Source organism: Microtus ochrogaster, chromosome 6, assembly GCF_000317375.1.
Source record: "Microtus ochrogaster isolate Prairie Vole_2 chromosome 6, MicOch1.0, whole genome shotgun sequence".
NCBI classification, from domain to species: domain Eukaryota; kingdom Metazoa; phylum Chordata; class Mammalia; order Rodentia; family Cricetidae; genus Microtus; species Microtus ochrogaster.
In genome coordinates, this window is record NC_022013.1 from 75,929,952 (window position 1) to 75,956,512 (window position 26,561).

At 51.3% G+C, this 26,561-nt stretch overlaps 2 protein-coding genes across 2 annotated transcripts in view; one reads left to right on the forward strand and one right to left on the reverse strand.

The window, feature by feature from the left end:
* Positions 1–3,092, forward strand: part of Ptpn14 (protein tyrosine phosphatase, non-receptor type 14) — a 137,796-nt gene extending 134,704 nt beyond the window's left edge. The window contains exon 19 of the mRNA XM_005348861.3: positions 1,541–3,092. Within this exon, the coding sequence (XP_005348918.1) occupies positions 1,541–1,669 (129 nt within the window). The 3' untranslated portion in view covers positions 1,670–3,092. The remainder of the gene's footprint in view (positions 1–1,540) is intronic.
* Positions 3,093–11,549: 8,457 nt separating this feature from the next.
* Smyd2 (SET and MYND domain containing 2) overlaps positions 11,550–26,561 on the reverse strand; it is a 42,043-nt gene continuing 27,031 nt past the window's right edge. Inside the window, exons 6-12 of the mRNA XM_005348863.2 lie at positions 23,868–23,935; positions 21,769–21,871; positions 19,156–19,266; positions 17,730–17,850; positions 16,288–16,462; positions 14,669–14,777; positions 11,550–13,136 (exon numbers count right to left, since the gene is read on the reverse strand). Of these exons, the coding sequence (XP_005348920.1) occupies positions 13,056–13,136; positions 14,669–14,777; positions 16,288–16,462; positions 17,730–17,850; positions 19,156–19,266; positions 21,769–21,871; positions 23,868–23,935 (768 nt within the window). The 3' untranslated portion in view covers positions 11,550–13,055. The remainder of the gene's footprint in view (positions 13,137–14,668; positions 14,778–16,287; positions 16,463–17,729; positions 17,851–19,155; positions 19,267–21,768; positions 21,872–23,867; positions 23,936–26,561) is intronic.

Genomic DNA, 26,561 nt, shown 5'->3' on the forward strand with positions numbered 1-26,561 from the left:
GGGGGGTGGTGATGTTGCTGATGGAGGAAGTGGTGAATGATGGTGGGGGAATGATGGTGGGGGTGGGGGGGTGATGATGGAGTGAAGGGGGGGTAATAAGGGTGGAAGAGACCATGAGAGACGTGGAAGTGGTAGTGAGGAAAAGTGGGGCGGCAGGGAGGGGTGGCAGAGTTGGAGGTGGTTACAAAAAGAGAGAATAAAGAATATTTGCCTTCAGGGCTGAGGAGATGGCTCAGCAGCCATGAGCGCTCACTTGTGAAGCAGAGCCCCAGCATCCATGAAACACCAGGTGTGGACAAGCACACTGGTCCAGAGAAGACACGAGACACACATGACACTGATGATAACACCAGATGGAGCATCAGGACACTAGACTGCTAAGGCTCCAGGCTAGTGATTCTAGTGGTGCACGCCTTTAATCCCAGCACTCTGGAGACTGAGGCAGGTGAACATCTGCTGTCAAAGGCAGCCTGGTCTACAGAGCAAGCTCCAAGACAGCCAAGGCTACACAAAGAAACTCTGTCTTATAAAACAGAAAGAAAGAAAGAAAGAAAGAAAGAAAGAAAGAAAGAAAGAAAGAAAGAAAGAAAGAAGGAAGGAAAGAAAGAAAGAAGGGAGGAACGGAGGGAGGGACGGAGGGAGGGACGGAGGGAAAGAAAGAAAGAAAGAAAGAAAGAAAGAAAGAAAGAAAGAAAGAAAAGAAAGAAAGGAAGAAAGAGCCGGCCGATGGTGGCGCACGCCTTTAATCCCAGCACTCGGGAGGCAGAGGCAGGCAGATCTCTGTGAGTTCGAGACCAGCCTGGTCTACAGAGCTAGTTCCAGTACAGGCTCCAAAGCCACAGAGAAACCCTGTCTCGAAAAACCAAAAAAAAAAAAAAAAAAAGGAAGAAAGGAAGAAAGAAAGAAAGGGCAGTCTGGCAAGCTCCAGTTGAAGAGAAGAAACTGTCTGGATGGAATAGCATTTGATGTCCACCTCTGAGTGTGCACGCCCATACAGTACGGTGTGCCCACATGTATATGTACCCCACACAAAGGGAATATCTGGGCCAACAAGATGGTCCAGAGGGTAAAGGCGCTAACCACCAAACTTCACAACCTGAGCCTGACCCCCAGAACACACACAAATACATGTAAAAGAACCTTAAAAAAAAGAAAAAGAAGAAGAAATAGTTAACTTGAGGAGGTTGAGGCAGGGGGATCATCATGTGTTTGAAGACCACCTAGACTACAGAATGAGCTTCCCAAAATTTGTCTCAACCTAAATAAAGGGAAAGAATGGGGAGGGAGGAAGAATGTGTGGCACTTGTCACTCTTCACTGCTCCGAGAGCCTTGCAGTGTCCGACAACTCTCAGATCTTGCACGGGAGTGAGCTTAAACAAACACTAACTGAGTGATACCCATCAGTGACCAGGTTCTCCAATGCTGGCATAGAGCTGATTCCTATGGCCTTGAAGGGGCAGTGGGCAGGGGCTTCCCAAGGCGGGAGGAGCCCGAGAGGCCTCCTGTCTCAGGCTGTGTGCCCTTTCTTTTTCCTTGCAGAAGGTGGACGTACCCACGATGCTGAGGTTTCTCAGGGAGCAGAGGATGTTCATGATCCAGACCATCGCGCAGTACAAGTTCGTTTACCAAGTCCTCGTCCAATTCCTGCAGAACTCCAGGCTCATTTGAGTTCCCAGCTGCAGCTTCTAGAGGAGGGCACCAGCTCCATCCTGCAGGGGGCGCCACTTCTGGACAACATCTGCCTCCTCAGTTGGAGGCCGATGGCTTGCATCAGGCAAGAGCCAGAGTTACTTGCAAACATCATGTATTATTTTATATGAGATAATTTATTTTTCCGTCTTTGGAATAAGTTTTGTTGAGTTATTATAATGCATTTTTTTCACAATAATATAGTGCTTCTCATTTGAACCACATGTTGACTGATCTGCATATAAGCCCCAGGAGGGAAGGTGGTGACCCCATGGGACATTGTAGGCACAGAGGCATAAGGGAACACATCCCTAGTGAAGGTGCAGACAAATTACTAATGCCCCCAGTCAAAAGTGGCAAGAGAAAGAATTCACTCCCATCTGGAAGGAAGAGAGCCGAGGAAGGCCCTTGCAAGTGTCCCCTTAAACACTGGATCCACGCGGCTCCCTGGAAAGCTGCTCCTTTGCTGCCCTCATCCCCATGATCTCTCAGTCTCTAAGCCTGGGGAGAAAGGTTTAAGGCTGGCCGTGCTGTCTTTGCTGCTGGCTCTGCTGCTCTCTCAGCCCTTGTTGTGGTCCAGAACTCTGATGCGGTGATGGAGCCCATCTTGCATGCTCCCAGCACCCTCGTCTGGTGGCCCTGGACCAGGCCATCTGCCTGGCATCGGGTGGGGCCTCGGTGTGGATTCTTAACTAAATAATGTTGAGTGTGGCGGATGGGGATTTAAGAGGGTGAGGTTTGGGTCTGTTCCATTTTCCTATCCATGGCTAAGTTGTTAGAAGGGTCTTAATGGCTAAGGAAACTCACATCTGGGAGCCTCCTGGTACTCGGCAACAGGGCCCTGGCCAGGAGGCTCACCCCTGACAGGCATGCACCCTGCCTACCTCACTGCGTGCCGACTGATTCTAGACTTTGGCTAACAAGGACGGAGTTGATTCCACCTCGGGCTTCATTGTTGATGTCTTGAGGCTGGGCCCCAGGCTGACCTTGGACTTGGTGTGTAGCAAGAGGATGGCTCCCAATCTCCCGTCTGTACCTCCCCACCGCTGGGATTTCGGGGTGTGAACACCACACACAGGCCATACTCGCCCCTCATGATGAATACTGAAGCTGTCTTTTGTAAAATCCTCCACCGCCTACCTTTCCTTGCATAGCCCAGTCTCTGGTCAGTGATGGTATCAACTACCCACACACTGAAGCCCAGTTTCCTTCCGTGTCTTTTCTGAGTATAATTTCCTAACTGTGTTTGTGGAACTGATAGTGTCATATCTTCCTCCGTAGTTACGTTTTCCTTTTCTCGCTCCCCTGAGCTGAAAAGACCAACCAGAAAGAGCATGCCTTTGTGGCTTCTATCCACTCCACCCACCCACCCACCAATACACACACACACACACACACACACGCACGCGCGCACACACACACACGCACGCACGCACGCACGCACACACACTGCCCAGCACACTAGTAGATGTCTATGACAGCAGATTCCCCATGAGCATCCCTGGAAGATGAGCAGAGCTGCCTTCCCTCTGGGCCAGCGTGGTGCTGATACTGGTATTCCTACAGAGTCTGTGAGTTCAGAATCTGAAGGCGGGGCACTTCCACCTTCCCTTCCACGGTGCAGAATGAATCGAGGGGCGTAAGTGATAATGACCCTTGTAGACCTGGCACACTGGCGTAGGTATTTGGGGGGAAATGGAAAAGCCCGTGGAGGCTGTCCTTTGAAGACAGTTTCCTCTTTCAGGAGTCCTAACAGTCGGTGCCACTAGCTGGGCTGAAGAATGTTGATATGCACCTGCCATCTCTAAGCCTTATTGTGTTAGAATGTCTCACGTGAGCAGCGAGGAGAAATGATGCCCCTCTGAACTCATCACTGGGGCTGTTTCTGTCTTATGCTAACAGAACAAGGGGCAGGGAAGATGTAGTTTTCCTACCCAGCTTCCTAGCCAACGCACTATGAAACCCCAAAGGACAACATCTAAGTGTCCTGCGCTGTGTTTCCTCCTTAAACACTGTTGCCTCTGGTTCTTCAGCACATTCCGGATTCCCTCTCCCACCCCAGGAAGCCCCCATAGACCTCTGGTTAAATCAGCAGCAGGCATTTCAAGTCCTCTCAGGGGCATCTGCATAACAATCGCCGAGAGCCCGCTCTACCTGGGAAGCTAGCCAAGGAGTAAGCCTTGAAGCTAAGTGTATTAAATTAGTTATCTAGTCAGGGTTTGGGATCGGTTTCCTGACAATGTGCTGGGGCTGAAGCTGGAGCTGTCAGAGCCCATGGCTGCAGTTTGGATTTGAAGGGGGAGAAAAATTAAAACGGGAGGCAGTAAGACATCCCATCTCACAACAGAGCAGTGGGTCATTCCTCCACCCCTGGTTTGACGTTTTCATGTTGTGTAGTTGGTTCTGTCCTCTGCTCACGCCCATTTGCATATGCCCACCTTTGTCCCTGTCCAGGGTCTCCGCATCCTGGCTGAGATGCTCTGTGGCGAAGGCCAGGAGTGCCTGGCTGGTCTAGTGGGGCTCTAAGGTGGTTCCTGGTGGAGTCGGAGGACCGCACATCTGAACGCACTCCCTCCTCAATGCTCCCCGCACAGGGTAGAGGTGAGAGCAGGGTTAGGCAGCGTGCTGGTTGCTTTACTGAGGTGAAGACAGTGGGTCCCTCTACTCACTTGGAGGGGCTGCAGATTCGGGGGGGGTGGCATCTCACGTGGACTGTGTCATGCAAGCTTTGGTTTAATGCACTTACTTTGGGAGACTGTTCTGCTTTGAGAACAGGCCGACTCACTCACTGTTCTTCAGTTAGAAGTTACTGCCTGCCTCCCTCTTTCCCTTTCCCTCCCTCCCTCCCTCCCTCCCTCCCTCCTTCCCTCCCTTCCTTCTTTTGCCTGTGTTTTGGGCTCTCTCAGCCACCTCCGCTAACCTGGACAGAGGGTCTTTGTGGGACACAGCCACGCACCGACTCCGAAGCAAGCCACACCCTTGCCCACTGTCAGCTTCAGCTCTCAGCTACCACCCCCTGTGTGCAGAGGAGGTCACCATTTTCCTGTTTTTCCTAGTTTAATGTAGATTGAATGCGCTGAGTTCCTGGAAATGGAGGGCGCTTTCTGGACTGACTGAATCCCTATCATTTGTTTCTTCCCAGCTCATTGAAGGTTTAATACCACACGGCTTTTCTTCAGCTAAGAGCTGGTGGACACAGGACTGGTTCTTTGTGATGTGGCTACCTAGAGTGGTGGCCTTGCATCTCCTAGGGCTGGGAGCTGCTGGCACGTGATAGACTGCTGTGGGGTCTTCAGTTGCTTCTTGAAGCACTAGCTTAGCACTCTGTATCCTCTGACCTCAGGCCCGACGTTATCAACAGGTCCCAAACATGTCCTCAGGCAAGGAGCACCCTGTGTCTTCCAATCTGCCTCCTATTTCCAGTGGCATGACTAACAGAGAGGTCAAATTTAGTTATTGATTTCTGTCTGGGGGAGATGTGCCGCTTCCCTGAGGTGAGAAGGCGAGAATACGGGAAACTTGGGATAAACTCAGGGACATGACTAGCCCTGACCTCTGTTGGCGATCATTTCCCGTTCCTTCTCAGCATTAGGAGCAACTCTGTCCACAGAGTGCCAAGTCTCTGCTGTTGGGCTCAGCTTCCCTGTGTCACCAAAGATTCTTCTGCTGCCATTCCCTGCCGGTGCCCCAGTCAAGCAGCCTTGAGGCTCTCATTTGGTGTTTTCTCTTCACGAGTGGGCCTCCAGCTCACACAGCTTCTAATAGAGAGATTTGGGTCTTCCACGGGAACTGTGCACTCCCTGGTGGCCTACAACTTGATGAGTGACAGACTGGCTGTCTCTAGAGTGTAGAATAAGTCACAGTTAGCCCTGTCAGATTGCGCTCTGAGCGTAGAATGGTGCTGGCCTTCACCTCAGCTTCTGCGTCCTTGGGCAGCAAACCACCTGTCTTGATACATGTGCGGAACATAGCAGCCACACGTCTGGAGAAATGGGCGGGTGTGTGCAGCCACATGCTGCCAACCCAAATGGCTTGTCCCGATGTCAGTTACTCTAGGGGAGCTGGGACACCGGTCTACCAGCCTGTCCAGTGTTCGGCCTTTCTGCCCTGCTCTCAGCTTTTGCATCCCCATCACAAACTCGGGAAGTGGGCGTCTTTATCTAGACCACCCTGCTCAGCCTTTGCAGCCTATTGCAGTGCACGTCTTTCTCAAACTCTCGCTGCTGCGTTCTCTGTTAGCCTGCCCATGACCGGCGTTAGGGAGTTGGCATCCTTCAGTCTCATAGATGGAGAGTACAGTGCTGCTTAGAAATCACTGTTGGTTGTCCAGAGCTCCAATCAGCATCCTCATTTTAGAGAGAATTAAAGGCCACTGAGTCATCTGGCAGGGGCTGGAGCAAATGCTATGGTTAACTGATATGGTTAGTAGGAAAGCGTCACGAGAGCCATTCTTCTGCTCTAGCCCTGCCATCAGGGGATCATTTATCAAAAGTGCCCCGAGCTTGTCCAAAGGCATGGTGGGGAGAGCTTAGGTCAGCTCCAAGTTTCCTACCCAAAATTCACTGGGTATACAATTTTTCGAACCCTGGCGTGAACTAGAGTTGGAAACAATGATGGAACACCCCAGGAAAGGCCGTGCTCCAGTGTTGAGATCCACTTCTCCCGGGCTCCTTGCCTGCTGCCTGTAACGGACTGTGACATGTGGCCTCTGTGCCTAGACAGCTGCTTGGAGACTCTGCCTGACACTGCAGACCCGCCTTCCTCCGTGGCTTCTGAGCAGAGTTCTGCCCGTGCAAGTCACATGCATTCAAAGTACAGGCAAGGCTGTGCAGTAGCCGTGAGCGTTCCCGTGGCATGGGGACGAGGCGGCACCTTTATAATGTCACTGACTTTGTCCCCAGGGCTGTTTTGTCCACTCCGAACACTACCAGCTTCTCGTGCTCGCTCAGCTGCTTCCCAGACCAGCAGTCTGAAGCTCACTTTGAATTTTAACCTACCTGTCCATAGAGCTCCCCACCCCAAAGTTAAATCTGGCAACCATGGTCTTAAACCCCTCTAAAATATCCACATAGGAAATCTTAATTTAACAAAAAAAACGGCTTCATGGCCTCAAAAATTGTAACCTGGGAAGGGAGTGACCAAAATGAAGGTGGCAGAAGACCAGGCCATCCTCCATCATGTCCCTCTTGGGGACACAGTCGCTCAGCACCAGAAGAAGAAAGAAAATAAAAACTGTTATCAATATTATTAAAAATAAGGGTAGCAGCAGGGTTCCCTGTTTATTCTGAGGCATCCTTCACAGGCTTTTCGGTGACAGCATTGCTTGGTAACCTGCAGTCTAACCTGCTTCTAGCTTGCTGGACTGCACGCTTCCTCGGCCTCCCTGCTTACTGTCACCTGGTTGGGGGACAGGTGCACCTCAGGGCTTCCCAGGAGCCCCACCGGCTGTGCTGGGATTGATAGTTAGTCCAACCCCTCTGCCTTGTTTGTCTTCCCCAACCTCCTCCTCCAGGGACTCTGGGTTGGAGACTGAGAGGAGGGAAGCCGAGCATCTTAGGTTGGGTTTTTCCGTGCCTGGGGTGGGACTTCTTGCTCAGGCCTCAGGAATGCTGCTTCAAGTTTAGCCAGGTGGCTCTGGGCAGGCGCCTGGCGTTCTTGACATTTCTCTGGGGGCCTCCTGCCTTCCCCCAACGACAGTGTTAGCTAATAAATACCTTCAGCATTGAACTGAAAACTGTCCTTTGCAGCCATTTTATTCGGACTCAGACGCTGTAAGACTTTTTTAACTGCAATTTTCTCTGAAGTTCCTTGCCACTGCGGGCAGTCCTAGACGTTTTTAGCAATACAAGCTCACTCTTCACCAGAGATGGTTTCCACGTGTGCCCTCCGTTCCTCGGCGGTCAGCTGACCTGGCTGAGGGTACTCTGGGAGGAGGGGCTTACATATGCAGATGACTATTAAAAGTGTAACCTGTGACCTGTCATGTACACCGCAGGCTAGTTCGTCCGAGTTGCGCCTTCATTCAGTATTTTCATGCTTCCTTTTGCTCTGTGTTCTGTCAAACGTTGTGAATTTCTGTTTCCTTCAAAATAATGGACATTTATAGATTTTATTTTGAAATGGTGTATAGACACCCCCGCCCCCTGCTTAGAAAGCAGCTTTACAGTTCTTGGTTCAGCCACGGAAGCCTAGTGACTCTCACCAAGGACGGAAGGCAGCGCTTTCAAGGGCTGGCACCCACCATGGTGTACGCTGTAGAAAACGCATTCCAGACTGAGACTCAGCACCCTGTCCATAGCAGCCGCTTGCCCCTCGGCAGAGATGGTGGCCAAGCCTCTCTCCTAGCAAACTGCAGCTGAGAGGGAATGACAGAGAAGACAAGAGGACATTCCTTCCCAAGTCCCCAGTGACCACGTTGACTGTCCTGGCAGAGTCCCCTGCCGAGTGACGCATGCTGTTCCTATCAGGTAATAAGCTCCTGCTTGCCAGCTTCTCACACAGCGCTGAGGTGTAGGGAGCTGACTTTTGACAGTATTTTTTTGCACTGTTTCTTACGAAGTCTTATTTAGCTATTGGTCCTAGAGGATGTTGTCTCTGTCCTTGTCATTGCTATAAAATGTTTCTCCTATGTGCCTTCACAATGTGAGATCTTTATTCTAACCTGTTTTTGTAAAAGATATCTATTGATTTCTACATGCAATAAACCTTGTTTTGATTGTTGTCAGAGAAAGCACTTAAGTCTTTCATTAACACATCTGCACACTTGCGTACACTGGCCTCCCTTTCTTTGTATGTTTGTGCATGTATGTGGGTGCATTTGCACGTGCCATCCATGCCCACAGAGACCAGAGGCCAGCCTTGGCTGTCACTCCTCAGGAGCTTTACCTTACTCCTGGTCTCTCACTGGCCTGGGGCTGCTGATTCCAGCAAACCCGGGGGTATCTTGTCTCTGCCACTGGGATTACATATATGTGCCACCAAGCCCCACTTTGTGTCATGGGTTCTGGGGACTGCACTCAGTTCCTCATGTCCACATGCTCAACACTTTCCTGACTGAGCCATCACCCCAGCCCTATGGTCTCTCCTACTTCAAGATCAGTTTGGGGTTGTGTAATGGTGGTAGTACATGCTTTTAATCCAGAGGCAGGTGGATATCTGAGTTCGAGGCCAGCCTGGTCTACAGAGTGAGTTCTAGGATAGCCAGGGCTACACAAAGAAACCTTGTCTCGAAAAACCATACACACACAAAAAGCAGTTTTGTAGGCAAAGACTTCTGGGGAACTGCCTTCTGTGTTCCTTCTGACGTATTTATTTTATAGTTTGTGATTTCTGATGTCTTCACCGTGGAAGAAACACACAAGGAGCAAATATTGACAAAGTAGTGGAAACAACCTAGAAATGGGTTTCTCTCGAGCATTCAGAGAACCCTCATGAAACACAAAGCCCTCCCCCTCCCCACTGTCCTTCACCCTGACGCTCTGTTGATGTGGAAGGCAGGGTGCTGTAGTAAACCCACCACCCATGTTCTTGGTCTTGACCTTCAGTTTTGTAAAAGCTCAGTTCATCCCTAGGTTTAAAGCTGGCTTCCCTTCCTGGTCCCTTCAGACACAGCATGCAAGCACCCTCCTTCTGCCTGTGAAGAGGTGAGGAGTCTGTGTGCCCTTGGTGAGCAGGGGGCAATGTGGACAACTTCCAACAGTGGTAGGGTTCCTTCTCAGTCAGGGTTCTATTGCCATGAGGAGACAGCCCTTATAAAGGAAAACGTTTGATTGTGGCTCACGTATGGTTAAGAGGTTCAGTCCATTATCATGGCAGGAAACAAGGCAGCATGCAGGCAGACATGGTGCTGGGGCAGGGAGCTGAGAGTCTTTACATCTTGAATCACAGACAACAGGAAGTGGTCTGAGACACTGAGCATGGCTTGAGCATATAGGAGACCTCAAAGCCCCCCCCCCCAATGACACACTTCCTCCAACAAAGCCACACCTAAAAGTGCCCACTCCTTATGAACTTATAGGGTCCAATGACATAAAAAAAAAAACATAAACAGTAAGTCCTTCACAACCCGACTTGTCTTCCTTGTGAGAAGGAATATTGAACGTCTCTCTGGGGAAAAGAAGGTGTTCACTGCAGCACACATGGAAATATTTTTATTATGGCTACCTTGTCAATGGGACAGTTGTAATTCTTGAAATAAGAGCTACATAATGTTTGTAAAAGACACAGCACAAATGGGCCGGTGAAAATGGAGAGCAGGGAGATGGAGAGACGAGCAGTGTGCGAGCCCAGTTCATTTTCTTTAGCTAATTAAAAAAACCTATTTTCAGTATACACTCGAGAAGTCAAACATCAGCATGAGGGCTGGAGAGATGGTTCCGTGGTTAAAAGCACTGGCTGGCAGCTCACAACAGTCTGTCATTATAGCTCCAGGGGATCCAGTGACCTCTTCAGGCCTCCTTGGGCAGTTCATATAGGTACTGCACACACATACATACTTGAGACAAAACTCGTATGCATAAAAATTTTTAAATGTTAAAGCCATCAGCATATGCATACCTATTAGTCTCCAAAGAAAATATTAACAGAGACAAAGAAATCAACCGTTTAAAATATTTATGTGTACTTGTGTGAGGGTACATGCACACAAGTCCAGTGCCTTCTGAGGCCAGAAGGGGGAGTCAGATCCCCTGGAACTGGAGCTGAAGGTGGCTGTGAACCACCCAACAGGGTGCTGGAACCACACCCAGGTCCCCTATAGGAGCAGCAGGAGGCACTCTTAACCACTGAGCCCTCTGCAGCTTGAGAAAAACAAAAAAAAATCCCTTAAACCAAAGAAACATATTCAAAAAATGTTCACAAGTGCTCCAAGCATGCATCAGAGTGAAGGGGAGCAGGGATCTCAACAGACTGCTGTTTTGTGAACTTACATTTTACTTTCCTTAGCTGTAAAATATACAAAATCCAAGCATTGAGAAGACTGGGTAGGGCTATGTAAACAACTAAACCCTTTTTTGAGGCAAAAACCTAGACAAATGGATGAGCTTCTCAATCTGTGAACAGGAGCCTCAGGACGTCCAGTGTGTCACTGGTTGGGATGTAGAAAAGCCCCCAGCAGCTCCCGGGTGGGAGGGAGGAGAGAACCAGTTCTAAAGATTCTAGAGTTATTGGGGGTGGGCTCTAGAGAGAAGGCTCAAGAGTTCTCCACCTTTCCAAGGACCTGATTTTGGATCCCAGCATCCATAGAAAGCAGATCACCACACTCCAGCTCTAGGGGATCTGACAGCCCTTTCTGCCCTGTGAGGGCATCTGTACGTTCATGCCATAACATGCAATAACAGTTCTTTAAAAAAATTGATTTAAAATATAAAGTTGGAAACCTTATGAGATGCTGTCCCTCTTGGGCTTGCAGACCTGGCTCTCAGTCGGTGGCACCATTGTGAGGTTGCGGACCTTTAGGTCAAGCCTTGCTGTCTCTGCCGTGTGTCTAGCCAGCCTTCTGGTCCGCCACCATGCATTCCCTACCTCCTGCCACATCCTCCCCTGCACAATGGACTCCATCCCTCAGAACTCAAAGCCAGAATGAACCCTTTTCCCCTAAAAATTGCTTTTGTCTGGGTATTTTATCACAGCGAGAGAGAAACTAAACAATACAACCAACAATCACCGGTAGACCACAGGCATAGGCTAAAATGTTGTTTTCTCCACCTAAAAATTGGAAACAATTTGCCTCTGCCCATTTAGCATCTTAAGCTCAGCACTGGGGAGACAGAGGCAGATAGACCTCTGTGAGTTCGAGGCCAGCCTGGGCTACATAGAGAGTTCCAGGACAGCCAGAGATACATAAAGAAACCCTGTCAGAGAGAGAGAGAGAGAGAGCGGGGGGGGGGGGGGGGCACAGAGAGAGAGAGCGAGCGAGCAAAACACATACCCATGAAAGCAAGTGTCCCGAGGCAATCAGGACATCTGCACTCTTATACTCTTAAGGTTGGGAACAATTAATTACTAAGTGCAGGAAAAGGTGCCCACTGTTAAGCTAAGCAGCTTGGGTTTGCTTCTGTATCTGGGGAAGATGGACAGACCTGACCAGCGGTGTCTCCTCCAGGCTGGAGCACACTTTTCTAATTTCCTGAGACACTGAAACCTTTCAAGCTCGCGTGAGGCTCAGCCACGGCTATCCGCTAAAAGAGCACTCTTAGAACACCGAGCCTCGACGGGAAGAAGAGGACTGTCTCTGCCTCATGCGCTGGAGGGGTAAGCGTGCTCTGCATCCAGGAGAGGGTCACCGGATGACTCCGCAGACTACTGTATTCCACCAGCTCAATCCCACTGTGTGGTGACTGAGAGCCCTCCACATGTAGATGGACGGGAGGGGGACACACTGGTGCTGGCCAGTCACTCAAGCCATTTCCCCAAGGGGACTGTGACAGCCAGCCAGAGGGCACCTCCATTAAGTTCTACTTGTCATCCAGTGGGGAACTGGCACTCTGTGGGGTGCAGAGACTTTTCTGTGAGTACCATCCCTGCCCTCAGCTTAGGGACTGCTAACAGGCTCAGGCTGCTGTGGTCCTGGTGGCCAGGCTGGGAGGAGCTGGACACCTGCTGGCGTGGGGGTAGAGACCAGTGTTTGCTTACAACAAAGGGTTGGTAAGGAATTAGTTCTTCTTCCTCAAGTTTACTCTGGAGTCTTTCCAGAACAGGAGAGGAATGCACAGGGGCTAGTCCATGGAACAAGAGAGGAAATGGCAGGAAGATGCAGCCTCCATTGCTCAGAATCTCCAGAAGGTGCCAAAGAGAAGCCGGGAAGAGGCCAAGTCCTCCTTCCAGGGAGGGCACCTAGGCTGGCTGGCTGCTTCTAGCGCCTTCCCTCCTGCCCCTCTCCCTCCAGAGTCTAATGTGAAAGGAACTGCAGACCAAAGAAGACAACCCCACTCGCGGGCAAAGAACTGGACTCAAGGACTGAAGGAGAAGAAGCCTCCCCAGCACACATGCATGCTTGTATGCGTACACACATGTGCACATACGCACACGAGCGCATCCTCAGAGATGTGAGAAACACTTTCAAGGCCTGGCTCTTTTATTCTTTTCTCATTCGACTCTATGCAGAACATTCCAACAGGCACGGAGGAAAAATAATTGTGATTTTAAAGCTCAGTCTGCCCCAAATCTGTAGTTCATGAAGTCATGCTATGACCTTAAAAAAAAAAAAAAAAAAAAAAAAGGAACGCACTGGAGATGGATTTAAGGTCAGAGCTGAACGTGAACCTGAAACAGTGGCACAGGCAAGGCTTTGCGGAAGGCTGGGGTGACCCGTGAGGCTACAAATATTCAAGTCCTATGAGGTTCCTGAAGAAAAGCTGGGGTGCAGTCAGTGGCTCTCGATTTCCTGCTTGATCTCGGAGATGTATGGATGGTCCTTCCCGTGAGCTACTTCCATGATGGCAATGGCCTAGGAGAGGGCAAGACATGGGGCAGATGAGCCCAACCAGGATCCTGGCCTGCTGCACCTAGTTTGACAGCAGTCCGTGCTGCATGCCAGTGCTTCCGGATGCAGCATGCAAGCCACCTCTCCCAGCCCCCTCCTCACCTCCCCCTCCACCTCACAGCCTCCTCCTCACCTCCTCCACCTCCTCCTCACCTTCCCCTCCACCCCTACCTCCACCTCCTCCACCTCCACCTCACAGCCTCCTCTCCACCTCCTCCTCACCTCCCCCTCACCTTGCAGATAACCCAGGAGAAGAAAGACCCGGAGGGCCTCACCTCAGGACATGCTTCTAACCCACCATTCTAGACATTTTCGACTCACTGATGTTTTCCAGTGGTGACCTAACTAGGTACTATTTCCTGGCTTCACTGAGACAGTGGACAGGACATCAACAGAAAAGTCACACAACTCACATTTCATCCTAGCCAGACCCTGGCTCTTTATCTGAGATGTGAGGTGTGACCCCTGCTTTCCCAAATTCTCCACAGACACTTTGGGAAATGTGAGGCGAGGGGGGAGAGGGGATGGTGTGGGGGGAGGGCTGGCCTAGACTGTGGATGCAGAATTTATACAGTCTCTCAAAGAATCCACAGACTAACTCTGAAGTCACACTCACTGTCAACATCCACATAAAACAGAGATCCTACTTCTCAGGAGGGTGACCCGGGGACAGCAGGCCTGGGTGACGGCTCAGGAAGTAAAGCGCCGTCTCAAGCACAGACCTGAGGCCTGGGCCCAGACCCACGTGAGGAAGCTGAGCATGGTGGCACAAACTTATAAAATAAACCTGGCACTGGGGGTGATGGGTGATCTTTGGGACTCAACGCAGAGCAGCTTGCCCAAATCTGTGACCTCTGAGCCACCAAGAGACTCTGCCAACAATGTGGGCTGAGGAACTACACCGGAGGCTGCCTTCTGCCTCCATATTTATAAGTACACCTGTACATACGCACATGCACGCCTACACACGTGTACACATACGCCGGGGGCCCTGTGCCTTTTACAGCTTCCAGCTTCCAGGGGCCTACTTGAAGGCCACTGAGCGCCTGGACTCATCTGAGCCTTCCACGTCAGGAAACGACCTCATTGCTGGAAGAGGAACCCATGTGTGATGGGCTTCCACGAATGGAGATCAGGTAAGTTCATTTCAGAATTTGCCCAGGCAACATCCCAACACTGAGTGACTCTCTAGATCCAGCCCCTGATTCAGACTAGGCATCGGATTCTCAATCCTAAAATGCAGGCAAGTGGAGAACCCGTCCCCTATCTCGTCCAGTCCAGCCCCCTTGATGTATGCACTCCTATCCTGAAGGGCCTGGGTCAGAAAAAGAACAGGCTTAGCAGTGGATCCCACCTCCATCTACAGAAAGCACCCCGGAATGCCACGGCCAGAGGGTAGCCTAGAGCTGCTCCCCTCCACCACTGTGGTCACCAGCCTCCCCTGGCACAAGGGCACTCAGCAGACTTCACTGCTGGGACGCCCCGGCCCCACATACCTTCTTCAGAGCCTTCTCCCCAGCAGCCTTGTTCTCCAGGCCCAGGTACAGTCTTCCCAGCTTTAGCCACATGGAGGCCACATTGAGGGAGTACACAGGGTAGTGCTTACTGGAACGGGAGGAAAACAGGTCACTCTACAGTAGCTGGGCTTCCCCAGAGTCCACGGCGTCCTGGCCTGAGTGTGGGGTGGGCGCGTACACACCGTCAGAGACACTGTGCCTGCTTTGTGGTGTGTGTTCGGGTGAAGCTCCATCAGAACTGCTGGGGAAATCTCACCATGATGTGTGCATAAACACACCCAGCCCACTTTTCTATTTCAGCTACGCTCAGACAGAGAAACTGGGGAGACCGTCAAGTGAATACTGCATCCAGATGGGCAACAACCAGGCCTCCTCCCTCTCTTCAGACAGACAGGCCACACACGCACACTCACACGCATGCATGCTCACACCTGCACACGTTCACAGTCTCTGAACAGCCCGGCTGTCCGCTATACCCTAAGCCCGCAGAAGCCAGAACACCCAATTCATCTCTCTCTGTTCTCTAGCAGAGGACCGAGTGTCCGGGTCAGGTTTTCTCTCTGCTGTGAGCTCAGGCCTGCTTGATAGGGTTTGCTAAGAAAGAGCCGTTTCCTTGGGAACGCAGCCCAGGATATAGTTGTAGGTGATCGTGGAAGATGTGTTTGTTACGGGCTCCATTCTGTCTGCGCTGATCCTCTGAATTCCCAGGCAGGAGAAGGCAAGCTGCCTAGAGAAGCCTTGGGTCTGCAGCTTCCCCAATCCCTGAAGCGTAGGAAGGGGCCAATGGCTACTGCTGTCTGCCTGTGTCCCTCTCTCAGAGGAAGGTTAGAGACCAGTGAACGAACTTCCTCGTTCCTCCAGGAACAGAGATCCCCAGTTTAGCTCATTCCAGGAGCAAGTTTGCAGAGCTGGCCTCCTCGTTGGCTCCCCCTGCTGGCCATCCAGGGCACAGTGGGTAAGTGGATGGCAGAGATTAGAGGAAAAGGTCTCTCTCTCCTTCCAGTCCCGAGTTTTAGAGCCTGGGCTTCTCAAGATCACCAGGATTACCCGGCAAACGCAGAGGGAAGGTATAACACTTCCAGTCTATCACTCACACTATCCCGCAGCCTATCTCCCAAATGCCTACTGTACAGGCTTTGGGGGGCTCAGCCGTGATGGGGACTCAGCCTTGGAGTGGTTGCCCAGAGGCCTATGACAAAGCTAAGACTTCCTGTCTTCCACATTAATGTCTGACGACCCTCTAGGGTGGGCCATTTCTCTAAGTCATTACCACTACAGGTTGGAATCCCATATTGTTTTATTCGACTCTGAGGAGGAGACCTCAGTAACCACAGCTGGCCACTGATCCCAGAGGTCAGTGAGACGCCGCTGGCCGCTCAGTGTGAAAAGGCAGAAGGGGGCGGCGTGCATGAGTCGTCGGGGGGGGGAGGGGGGAGGAGAGAAGGCCTCTGGGATACCCCACCCCCACTGCCACTCACCAGGTCACAAGTGCTATCTAAGGTAGAAGAGGTAAGCACCTACTCTAGGCATGACTCCTCCCACAAGGGGCGGGATGGGCGCGGGGGCGGGGCATGCACCCCGTTCCACTCGGTGCTCACCTGTAGGGCTTGATGATCTTCTGTCCGTACCTCAGGGCTCCTTCCCAGTCCTGCATGTACAGGCAGACGCCCATGGCCTGGTACATCATATGCAGCATGTACACATTGCTATCCTCAAACACGGAGCTCATCTTCTCCTGGCTAAGCTCGCAGATCTCCAGCAGCTCACTAGGGGGTGCTGAAGGTCAAGGAAACGTGCATCCCAGGGAGGGCATGGCAACCCAGGTGGGGGCGGGGCAACCCAGGCGGGGCGGGGCATCTCAGATGGAGAGTCTTACCTCACTCTGGGAAGAGTGAAGTCCAGAATGGGTAACAGAAGTAAAGGGAACTGTAGTTTTCTTTTCAGAAACCAGGAAAACCCCCCAGACCTTCCTTGCTAAGCAATGAACAGCACAGACCCACAGTGAGGATGGAGCCCACCATCTTCAGTGAAGCCCTAATGTCACCCAGGCTCTGAGCCTGAGCACCGCAGTGTTTCCCCAGGAGCATTTAGAAAGCTGTGCCCCACGGAAGCTTCCCAAACACAGGGTACAACTGCAACCCTGCCTCTCAAGAGCAAACAATGTGCCACAGGGGCCTGGTGGTGGCTGTTCGGGAGGCCAAGTTGATGTGCAGGTTCAAAGCCTGCCTGGGTTATGGTAGGCCTTCATTATCAGCCTAGATCACACCATAAAAGCAGGTCTCAAAACTTAAAAAGAGACCGTGGGCAACACTTGAGTTACTGCCCAGCCCACCATCCTCCCTGTGGGTTTAAAAAAAATCACTTAAAAAACAAGCAAACAAACAAACAAACAAAGCTGGGCATTGGTGACATCCACCTTTAATCCCAGCATTTGGGAAGCAGAGGTAGGTAGATCTCTCTGAGTTCGAAGTTAGCCTGGTCTATAAGAGCTAGTTTCACAACAGGATCCAAAGCTACAGAGAAACTCTGTCCCAAAAAAAAAAAAAAAAATAATTAATTAATTATTAATATAAAGTAAAAGGGTTGGAGACAAAGTTCAGAGGCAGAACATATGCAAGGCTTCAGGTTCAATCCCTAATTCTGAGGTAAGAAAAAAAGGGAGGGAGGGAGGTAGCGGGAGAAGTAGAGGGAAGGTTTTAAATTCTGTCCTCTGGGATGCAAATTCCAGCTCCTTTTACAAATCCCAAGAACACACTGTGGTGCTGTGTGAGACCTTAGCCCTGGGCCTACCTGTACTAAAACAGCACACACGGCTCCTCCAGGAGGTAGCTTTCCCCCACATGGCACCCCAACCACTGCAGTCTAGTGAGGACAGCCCGGGGCTGCTGGCTTCTGTCTTCCCACAGGAGACCTCCTTCCTTCCGTATTCAAAACCTTACTCCCACCCTCTCCTTTTCCCTTCCTCCAGCTTCCCACCACCCCCTTCAGTGAGAGATAGCAGTACGGTAGTACGCCCAGATGGGACACACGGAAAGGTTATATTTGTAGTGCTTGGCCCTTCGGAATTCCTCAATGACGTTGCGCGCGTATCTGACCATGTCTCGGACGGCTTCTGCCTGTGGTGGACTGCTGAGCTTCCGGATTTCCACCTTGGCCTTGTCCTGAGGGGGATGACCACAGTGTGAGGTGCCCCCTCCAGGGCAAACTGCTCAAATCATCCCTGCACTCTCACAGAGGCCGCGGCTAGGGCTGGGTCTATAAGGAACCCTACTCTGTTCACTTTTTATAAAACCATAAGCAGGAGCTTTCTGGTCAGTCTCCTGAGGCAGGATCCCAAGAGTGTTTTCTATAGGTGGATGGCTATGTTTGCCCGTCTAGACATCAGGAGACCAGTGACCAGGGCTGGCCTTGGAAACCCTTAATGCGGGCCGTGTAGGACCTGAACACAAGTTCAAGAAGCCTGAGCCTGACTGTGTGTGGCTATCCACGTGGAGACCAGAGGTCAGCTTCGGACGTCATTCTTTTTTTTTTTTTTTTAAGTTTTATTTTATTTTTTTTTAGATTTATTTATTTATTATGAAGACAGTGTTCTGTCTGTGTGCTTATTGGTCAGAAGAGGGCACCAGATCCCATTACAGATGACTGTTAGCCACCATGTGGTTGCTGGGAATTGAACTCAGGACCTCTGGAAGAGCAGTCAGAGCTCTTAACCTCTGAGCCATCTCTCCAGCCCCCAGGACGTCATTCTTGAGGTAGCTTCACCTTGTTTTGCTGAGCGGGAGGGATGTGCGCACGCATGTGTGCCTGGGCACAAGGGCACAGAGGAGGATCTTATATACCCTCCTCTCTCTCTACCTTATTCCCTTCATCAAGGGTCTTTCTCTGTACCTGAAGCAAGGCTGCCAAGCTGCAAGCTCCACCAATCCCACCTCTGTGTTCCCTACACATAGACACCCTCCAGCGCTGGGGTTCCAGGCACACATAGTAACACATGCCCTTTTGTATGTTCTAGGGATTTGAACGTGAGTCTTCATGTTTACCCTGAGGTTATCACACCAGCCCCGCTTTGCTTTCTGGGGCTCATCAAGCAGGCTAGGCCAGGCTCTGGTGATCAGCTTGTCTCTGTCCTCGCTCCGCCCCCACCCTGGCGCTGAGACCGGACTGTAAGTCCACTTCCTTGTGTGTTTGCAGGAAGCACTCTGCTGAGGGCCATCTTCACAGCCTGGGCCATCACTTCTTTCTAAAGAACAGAAACCCAGTAGAGCCTCCTCCCACCTGCACCGCAGACTGGGGGGACATTTCTCCGGCTGAGCAGAGCCTCATCTACCTGCATTCCCCTGCCTGTCCGTGTCACATGGGTTAAAAGGGTCAAGATGCCCTGTGTGGGGGGAGAGGTTGGAGTGGGCTCACAGCAAGGACCCGGTACCCATGTGCACCCTTCTCCTCCGCCCCATCAGCGAACTGACCTTGTCCTTGGTGGTACACTCCCGGCACTCACAGGTGAAGAAATAGGAGTCTCTTAGCCGGTCGTTCCTGTCTTCTGTTGGATACAGCAGGTCAATATAGCTGGTGAACACCTAGGGTACAAAAGCCCAGACATCTGCAAGAGGAAACACAATTCCTACCACTCTGTGGCTTTGCAAAGCTCTGACATGGATGATAGGGAGAGAAAGCAAGCAGGGTGGCCACTGAGGGTCACACGGCTTCCTTCAACACTGGATCTCTTCGAAGGCTGTGGAACGGTGTCCATCTCCCTGTGGTGGTGAGACGGTCTATAGGCTCAGTCCCTAAACCGGGAACTAAGAGATGGAAGGACCCTTTACCTTCTCTCACCAAAAATCAGGCCTAGGACCTGTCCTGGGCTCAGGGACAGGAGCAGGGACCTCAGGACTCTGCCTGGCCCTATTTACTTCTCCTTATATCCTAGCCTGCAATGGCTCCAGGTCCTCACTGCTGTTTCTGCTGGGTGTGTGCAGGGGAGAACACGGCCTTACACACCCAGGTCTGTTCACCTATCCTCCTGACATCATGCAATAGTGCAGGGGGGGGCAGGGGCTCTGAGTAGCCTAGGGGGCAGTGCAGTATACATGGCTTCCGGGATACAAGTGGCCGGGCCTCACTCAGAAAGAGCTGCGATCCTGACGCCAGGGAACACGGAAGGGTTCCTTCATTCTCCTGGCCTTGCCTGTTACAGAACGGTCTGGAACAAAGACCTGAAGCCTACAGAGAGAAGGTCAGCCCTTGTGGGTGTGCCAGACCTTTTGACTTTGCAACATGATATTACTATATAGTTCATGCCTGAGAATCATGCAATCAAGTTTTTAAAAAAAAATCACAAAGATCTGATATTTTAAATATGTTTATGAATCTGTGCTGGGGGCCTTTCACAGCCACATGTGGCCTGCTGGAAAGTGCCCATCACCTATTCATAGGGACGACAATGCCTGCATCCCACGTACCTGGGCACTGTCCAAATGTCATCAGTGTGGCAGGGTCCACAGGCCACACTGCCATTCCGTCAGGGACAACGGCACAGGGTGGTAGCCAGTCCCTCACTGGTGCCTCCCTGGCTCACGAGGCAAGCCTCGGGCGTATGTTGGTTCCATCTAATACCTGGAACCCAGAGGAACTGGCTCCTTTCCGTCTGCAAGCAAATAACCCCACAAGTACTGACTTCCCTAAACTGAAGTCACCACAGGAACAATCCACAACTGTATGCCAACAAAGAAAGAGAAACACCAGCCAGCCAGGCCCTGCGACACAGGTGTGGCAAGGAAGGGAGCCTGTCTCCTTGCCATGATGGGCAGACAGTGCAACAGAGGGACGCGTCCAGAAGATGGCGACAAAGGCCACTCCAGGGGCACCGTCCAAGGCTCACACAGCCTATCCAGGAGGACAGGCCATTTGTCTCTGGTCAGTCTAATGGAAGCCAGGGTTGGGCATTTCACTCTGCTTTGCTTTCAAAGGGGCCCGAGGCTCTTCTCCATACAACAGTCAGGAACCTCAGTATCCAGGCTCCAGACTGGACACCCACCTCATGCGGGGCTTAGCAAAGAGAAGGAAGGGGCATGAATGTTAGCTGTGGACCTCTGAAGAATGGAAATCAAAGCTTTCTGTCACTTAGCACGGACATGACCCTCAAAACAGCAGTATCGGTTCAACCAAAACTGAACCTAGAAAGTGTAATCACACAAGGTGGACACGTGACCACAGCATCAGAAAGAGAAGCAGTCCAGGGAACAGGTGATGAAGCATGTCTCTCTCTATACCTCACATTAAGGAAGGGAGCTGGAGCCTCCTTTCCCCAAAGTGCCTCTACCTCCCTGAGCTGGGCATGCACCTGCCCATGGTCCCTTTCTGAGAAGAGACCCTCAAAGACATGCCACTTGGAGCCGAGCCTCACCAGGTCTTGCTGGGCTATCTCCTTAACAATGTGCTGGTTAATACTGCCAACTGGACAGGGCTGTACCCACAAAACCAGAACCTTCCTTCATTTAGCTGCTTTTGTTGAACATTCTACTACCACAAGAAAAGTAACAAGTCCAGACAACGATGTTGAGTTTTGTGGAAGAAAAACTCACCAGCCAACTGTCTCACATCGGGGATACACAGACGATAAATCCTGACTAAGAACTTAACTGAAGGGGGTTGGAGAGATGGCTCAATGGTTAAGAGAATTTGTTCTTACAGAGGACCCAGGTTCAAGCCCCAGCACCTACATGGTACTGTAGACCACAGGCGTGCACATGATATGCATACATACATGTATACATACATGCATGAATGGATACATACATACATATATACAAGGCATTCAGATACACAAAATAAAAATGAATAAATTTTGGGGGAAAAGGGGTTTAATTCAAATTTATTTCTTGTTTCTGTCTGGCCTAAGGAAATGGTGAGCATCAAGGGACATCAAACCAAGTCCCAAACCTGACAGATAGCCCAGGGAAGGCCCAGGGCCCATACAGTTTGGCTGCATGGGTCACTATGGAGATTCCACGTAGATTGGGCCGCTCTGCCTGTCACAACAGCCTGAGTCCAGTGCCCGACCGCCATGTCTTCCATCTCACCTCATCTCCTGGGTGGATCTCCTGTACGGCTCTGACTTCTGCCACGGTCCCTTTGTAGGTCACAATAACATTAGGGCAGCAGCTGTGGTTCATCAACGCGACACTGTCAATCAAAAGAGGAAACCCAGTTGTCCGAAGGCTGCAGGCAGACTGCTGAACTGACTCACGGCTTACCTGTCTGATGGCTGAGAGCGACGGAGTCTCCAGACTCCGTAAGATGGTTGAAAGTACACAGATAATTCTAAGAGAATGTTCTCTGCGCATTCAGAATAATACCTGGCCTTTCTGGGTTTTGCTGTCTTATTTTGTTTTGTTTTTTAAGACAAGGTCTCATGTAGCCCAGGGCGATCAAGAATTCAGCAAGTAGCCAGGGGTGACCTTGACGCCTTGATCCCTCGTGCCACCATGCCCAGTTTATGTAGTGCTGGGATCCAAACCCAGGGCTTCGCGCATGCCAGGCAAGCATGGTACCAAGTGAACCACACCCTCGGTCCCAATGCCTAACACGTTACTCTTTCAACATATTCAGATAGGAAATCCTCATATGAAACATGATCTCTAAGCAATATGGGAAAAGTAGCATCTACCGGAGTATTCCTTCTGGACAGGCTCAAACAACAATGCTGGCAGCCGGCTGCCCCCAGGGACACACGAGCATGAGACAAAGGGGCTACTCTCTGTCTAAGTGGATCATTTCTCAAATGTTCTCTTCAGATGTCGAGAAATGCCAGCTGCTTGCGAGGGGTGGGGGGCTGTGATCCCCGCCCCAGGACCCAGAGAAGCACCTCAATCTCCAAATCTGGGAAATTGGGACATGGCCTCTCCCGCTGCTCACTGTCTGCTTTTTAGGGACAGTGACAGAGACTCGCCTAGGCGAGGTGCTTTGAGCTTTCTGATTATATCAAGGTCAAAGTTCTAAGAACAGAAACTTCTAAACTACAGGGGAAGGTGCTTGATCTCACAAATGCTGCCTTTGAAATCACACACTCATGTGATTTCAGCCCTAAAGGATTTTTCCCCAATTAAAAATGCCCAGCAACTGGGGCTTATGCTCTTGTGGGCACACCTGTCCATGTGAACAGCTACTCAGAGCACCAGCACAGTCTGACCCCAGGAGACAGGACAGAACCCTTCTCTGGCTTGCCCCAAGATGCGAAAAAGGGAAGGGATCTCAGAACCATTGCAGGTGGACTGCCCCAGAGTGCCTGTTGTGGGGGTGGGGTGTGACTCTGCCTCTCTCCTGCCTACTAGAGCTCTAAGGAGAGTGAGTGACTGGCTTTACATATGGGGTGGACAGGCAGCCTGTCCACCCCGGATGTAAACAAGAACCGGCCTGCAGCCGGCAGCAGATAAACACACCAGGAACCGGTGCATGGCAGGTGAGGAGCAGATGGCATCCTTGGCATAGTGTTGATCAACTCAGGGCATACAGAGGCTCCCCTGGCCACCTGTGAAGTAGGGACCAATCACTCTGAATTTCCATGAACAACAGAGCCATGAAGACCTCCACATTAGCTAGCCTTTCAGGGGCATCCAGATATCCCTGAAGTCACGGGGAAAAACACCTGGTAACACTGAAACTTTTCTCTAGTCACTCAGTGTCCCTCCGGCTCAGCGTCCCTCCAGCTCAGCTTCCCTCTGGCTCAGCGCCCCTCCAGCTCAGCGTCCCTCCAGGCGATGCCACTTTCCACTGGCATTTTCCAAAACGGGCAGCTGGGCAAGAGCTGACATATTCTCTCCCCAAACCATGACTAACTCTTGTATCGGCAATTAATGTCTCACTTTGAGCATAAGAAACAGGATTTCCAGAGCCGCGGGCCTGCAGCACGCTTCCCAGCAGGCCACAGGGTGTTCCTCTCTGTACTGATACTCCTTAACAACAGCCTGGGCCCATTGGGATGTCACCACCATCGCTCTGCTACCTGCCACCCTCGGATCCTCAAGTGTAGGGGAAATATTTTGAAATCTGGCAGATTAAAAAGCTGTCTTAATTCACTTGGCGTTTCATGCCTGCCACACGCAGCAGGGTGGGTTATGTAAAAACCAAATTAGCGCTAAATAAGTACAAAGGGGAAGGAACGAAGTCAGACTCAACCTACTCAGGGAATATCGCCGATCCCAAATGAGAGAGCTCTTCATCTTCAATGGTGAAGCCATTACAGTTCACCTGCAGCGAGATGGGGAGAAAGAGAGAAACCTCCGGTTACAGCTCCCCCACCGCAGCCGCACAGCACCTCTTCAGCCCGCGCCAAATCAGCCAAGACGTTCTGGCTTGGGGCGTGGAAGCTGCTCTTGCAGCATGGCATCCTCTGTCCAGTAAAATCTACCCAGCGGCTCTGAGCGTCAACAGACGGAAGCAGACCTGCTTCTGTCAGAGCTCCTCTCTGCATGGCTGCCCGCAGAGCTGCAGTGGAGGGCACTGTGGGAACACGCGATGGGGCTTCTGGGAGGGAAGTCTTGTTCCTATGCTTGGGTAGTCAGACTGCTTCGGGTCAGGAACTCCAGTGAGACCATGGTGTGTGTATGTGTGCTCCAATGAGACCACGGTGTGTGTGTGTGTGTGTGTGTGTGTGTGTGTGTGTGTGTGTGTGTGTGTGTGTGCGCGCGCGCGCGCGCGCGTGCGCGCACACGCGCATACATGCACATGACTTAGATCCCATCCTCAAATCATTTTTCTTAGAATGGAATCTGGTGACCCAATGTCTACCTCAGAAGGTGAGGTGATAAGTTCAAACCCTTCACTCATCTATGGAAGTGTGGGCCCTTCCTCTGAGAGCTGAAGAAACCAAGAACCCCGAGGCAATGACGTCACAGTCAAATCAGTCTCTGGTCCCTCTCTCATCTTTAAGAAGCATGGCTGCATTTAGAACACTGAGGACATAAGGTTAGAATCGGGCTGGGGAGATGGCTCAGTCATAGCCCCGCAAGCATGAAGACCTGAGTTTGAACCCCAGAAGTCATGTAAAAAGAACGCTGGGCATACAGTGTAATCCGAGCCACGGGGAGGTGGAGACAGACAGACCCCTGGAGCTCCTAGGCTGTCTGCCTGGCCTAACCAGAGAGCCCCAGAACCCAGTGACAGGCCCATCTCAAAACACAAAGGACAGCTCTCGAGAAAGAACATAAAGGTTGGTCTCTGGCTTCCTCATGTGCATGGGTGTGCCCATGCACGAGCACATGCACACGCATGTGAACACACACTCCCTCCAGTGGCAGCTCTCACCACACTGGAGGTCTAGGTCAAGGTGAACAGGCTAAAAGGATGACTATAAGCGCTTTCCACAGATAGTAACAAGCACAGCCTGCTGGGTGCTTTACACGAAAGGAGGATCAGGGCAACTTTCAGAGGCGTTCTCTGTAAGGACTGAAAAGCTCAGGGATGGAGGACTCGGTGTCCTCTCTAAGAGGGTGAGAAAGGAGCCAGCACTACAGTCACAAAGCCCGTCCGTGACGAGCGCTGAGGTGGCTGGGACTCGCGAGACTGCGAGCTCTGAGCAAACTTACTTCCTCCCGCTCCTAGGTTTCTTCCAAAGAGAACTACCTAACACCACGCTGGGTGCCCCGACCCCCCACCTCACAAGCCCGCAGTACCGTGCTAGCATGAATGCAGCAGTCCACCGTAAAAATAACCAGGGCTCCGGGGACCCACGGCGGAGTGAGCGGTTCAAGGATGTGTGAGATGTGGTGGCATAAAGGGAGTCACGGCTCACCCAGGACGTTCTGACAAAGCCCGGCGTCTGCACACCAGACTATGCTTGCAACTGGGGTGGGAGTGCTGTGTGGGAGGTTCAAGGACAGCCTCTGCCATTTTACACAGGGCCTCTCCGTTTGCTGCAGCATAAGCCAGGCCTGCTGCCGAGCAAGCCTCTGGGGGCTCTCCTCTCCCTCTCACGCTGCCTGAGGACCACAGCTGGGGTAACTAGTGCTCAGGACTGCATCTGCTGGGGTCTGAACTTGGGTCCTCACACTTGCCTGGCCAGGACTTCCCTCGCTCAGCCATCATTCCAGTGTGCCATTTCTCATGATAAGCTGTGTCTATTAACTGGGAATGTGGCAGTTTTGCATAAAATTAAAAGATTATTGGAAAATCTTGGGAACCTTGGGTGCATACCGTAGTAAAAACTATGATAATTTTACTTGCACTGCTGAGGTCAAGAAAGAAGAGGAAGAAAAAGAAAGAAGAGGAGGAAGGAGGGAAGAGGAGGGGAGGAGGTGAGCACTGTGGGTTCATAAAATGTCCCAAAGGTCTGACATCCCTAAGTAGAAGCCTGCACGCTGTCTTTTTATGCACCCTGACCAAGTGCATACCTGGACCTTTAACCACGAGCTGCCAGCCCACATTCGGTAGGATGAACTGGGATTTTTCTTTTGTTTGGCAAAATTTCTTTAGCATGAACTCCATTTCTAGGTGTTTCTGGCTAGGTACTGGGCAATAACTTTCTCCTGCTGGACTCGGGGCTCACGGTACCCACAACGGCTGGCAAATGCTTGCTAAATGAAAGAGAGATTCCTGGGGTTCATGATGTGAAATTCCCAAACAATCAATAAAAATATGAAAAAAAAACCCAGAGATATATCAAAACAGATGGCGGGACAGCCAGCTCCCCAGCCTTTGGGAACTGAGCTGTGGTTCTCTGATCTGCATCCCTTCTTTTTACCCCTTTCTATCCCTCCCCTTATGCTGTGGGAGTGTGGGCACATGTTCTCCTACAGACATGCTGTGGGAGTGTGCACACATGTTCTCCTATGGACATGCTGTGGGAGTGTGTACGCATGTTCTCCTACAGACATGC